The following is a 2,539-nucleotide window of genomic DNA, read 5'->3' as shown; positions in this document are numbered from 1 at the left end:
GTCTGCATGCTAGAATGCGTATTTCTTATCCTGATGAAGCCGTTGATGCCGGTAGCGGCATGAAGTCGGCTCTGCAAATTACGGATGTTTCGCGTTTTGGGACGTTTTTAAACGGAAGTCGAGTTATCAAGAATGCAGTTACATCAGTTCCAACCGGCTCCGGCATAACATTTGGTGCAATGCCTGGTGTTACGATAGCGTAAGTTGCGTTCCAAAAAAAAACAGATTCAGCGCCAAGATGTATCCTCTCAATGTGCTCCTCTCGTCCATCTCCCCAACGGCCAAAGTGAAAGTTAGGGCTGCCATTCATTCATTAGGCGGCAAAATGTTTTGTGAATGGACTGAGGAGTGTAACCTTCTTGTCATGTCAAAGCTTGTAGTCACTCATAAGGTAGATCTTTTAGTGTCTCATGTTATAGGTTTTGTGCTCTTTGCTTCGTAATTTGGACATCGTAACTCCCGAATATCTGTACGCTCTCGAGAACTATTGTCATACTGAAAATTTTCGCGATCCTAATCGTTCCAGGTAAGGTGTAATATCACTATCAGTTATGGGTATGAAGCCATTTACCTCCGATTGAAGAGAAGGGGTTTTCGGACGCGGATGCCTCAAAGTTTTACGTGAACCCCAGAAGGCGCTTTGTTTTTGATGACAAGACCTTCATCTTTCTCACCGCGTCAAAGGTATTCTTTGACTGACTTATTTCTTTTGAATTTTAGTTGAAATTTCATTGCTCAATTTTCAGTTTCAGCGTTTCTGTCTCCTGCTGAACTTGACTAATGCCAAGTCAGTCTGTATTGCGGAGACCATGTCTTTGCATCGGCGGTTCTTCATGGACTTTTTTGCGTCCATATCCGATCCATGTCTTCTGTACGAGACGGGAAGCGCAGCGACGGAACACGATTTGGCGTACTCAGTCTTAAAGAAGGATTTCAATAGGCGCCCCATTTTGGAGCAGGAAATTGCGTTGGCTATCATTGAGAGTTCATGTGAGACTTATTGCAATGCTACGCGTCCATGTCCTATCTCCAACAGTGAGAGACCTTTAAGTTGCCCTTTTGAATATAAATCATGGGATATGGGAATGCCAAGTGCCAGCATCAGCAATCCTGAATCCAGTCTTAAGCGCCTCAGGTAATTGGTTTGATTTCTAGTAAGACACTTTCATTGCTCATTTTTATTCATATGCCTAGGAGTAATCTTTTTCGTAACAACTTTGTATTGTTTGGTCATTTAATGTTTGTTTTTGCTTAAATTTCTACCTTAACTCCCATCAATTACCTTTTACATCTTTAAGCTGTTCACCTAAGATATCTGCGGCCTGGCACCTGACCATTAATACATTGCATCGTGGCACCTTCATTTGTACTTAAGAATTTCCAGGAGATTCGTATCGCCTCTTCGCTACTGTTTCTAATAATGTTAACCTCAAATTTTTAACTATAACTACCGTTATTACTGTCGCTACTTTCTGGGATGCGTATGTGTAAAATAGTTCTACCTGATCAGCTGAGTAAACAGGTGGCACATGTTTAGATATATTTTCATATGGCATTTAGACTACTTGTGAGCGTCATGGAGCGTGCAAATTTGGGAGGCCTTATTGTGAATGTGTAGAAGGGTTGCGATATCAGAAACAAAAGTATCGCAGGTGTAGAGTCGAGTCTCAGAGGACAATAAAACACCAAACTAGTTGCACTTGGTCATTAAATCTGTCAAAATCTATTGTTGCTATGCTGCTGAATTTATGGCAGTTGGGAGAGTTGTCATTTTATGACTACTTTTATCTTTACCAGTCGAGCATTTAAACTAAACTTTTGTGCTAATAGGTTCTCTGCTGCGGTGGATGCCTTTGCATCCCCAGCCATAGTGCTTCTACGATATACTTATTATTTTTTTCAGGGAAAACGTCGATGATGATAGTGAAGCCACTGCAGTCAATGAATTGAAATTAAAGCGTCGGTGTGGGCAGGCACCCTTGCTGCCGCTATCAACACTCTTTGATAACTTTAATAAGGTGATGTGATATCTTGCCGCCCATTCAAAAGTACATTCTTCTTAACCAGCTTGGAATGTCTATGATATAGTAACCTTAGGGCTTGGATACGGTTTCTGTTGAACGAACGATATACATCGCGCTCTCTCAGATGACCGCCGAATGTTAATAGAATGGTAAACCAGGCGAAGTGCCCTTGAAACCCAAGAAATATTAACCATAAAATGATTGCACTTTTCTAATTTAACATAAAGCGGTACTTTTAACGTTGTGCTCTGCATATTTACAACACGAGTCAATCATACCTTTACCATTCGTATCACAGGACACCACGAGGCGACCACTAACTTTGCTTCCTGGCACCAGGGAAACCAACACGTTCAACATCGCACAGAACAGTTCTCCAGATGTGGAGAAAGAGAAAGATTTTGGTCGACATGTACCCCAGTCTGGCTTCAAGTCGATTTTTATCAAGCCGAAGGCATCTGTTGTTGAAATAAATCTCGAAGGTATGTTAACGAACCTAACGTAACTTTTGGTGG

The 2,539-nt window shown here is 41.6% G+C and overlaps 1 protein-coding gene across 1 annotated transcript in view; it reads left to right on the top strand. All coding sequences in view use genetic code 11, as the record gives it.

Annotated features, from left to right (window-relative positions):
- Positions 1 to 14: 14 nt before the first annotated feature.
- Positions 15 to 2,539, top strand: part of EGR_06673 (Nibrin) — a gene marked incomplete at both ends in the record, with an annotated part of 13,004 nt that continues 10,479 nt past the window's right edge. The window contains 7 exons of the mRNA XM_024495922.1: positions 15 to 199; positions 226 to 391; positions 420 to 526; positions 564 to 684; positions 747 to 1,135; positions 1,904 to 2,018; positions 2,323 to 2,506. Of these exons, the coding sequence (XP_024349688.1) occupies positions 15 to 199; positions 226 to 391; positions 420 to 526; positions 564 to 684; positions 747 to 1,135; positions 1,904 to 2,018; positions 2,323 to 2,506 (1,267 nt within the window). The remainder of the gene's footprint in view (positions 200 to 225; positions 392 to 419; positions 527 to 563; positions 685 to 746; positions 1,136 to 1,903; positions 2,019 to 2,322; positions 2,507 to 2,539) is intronic.

Source organism: Echinococcus granulosus (genome assembly GCF_000524195.1).
Source record: "Echinococcus granulosus chromosome Unknown EG_S00061, whole genome shotgun sequence".
In the NCBI taxonomy this organism is placed as follows: Eukaryota; Metazoa; Platyhelminthes; class Cestoda; order Cyclophyllidea; family Taeniidae; genus Echinococcus; species Echinococcus granulosus.
This window is presented reverse-complemented; position numbering and strand designations above follow the sequence as displayed.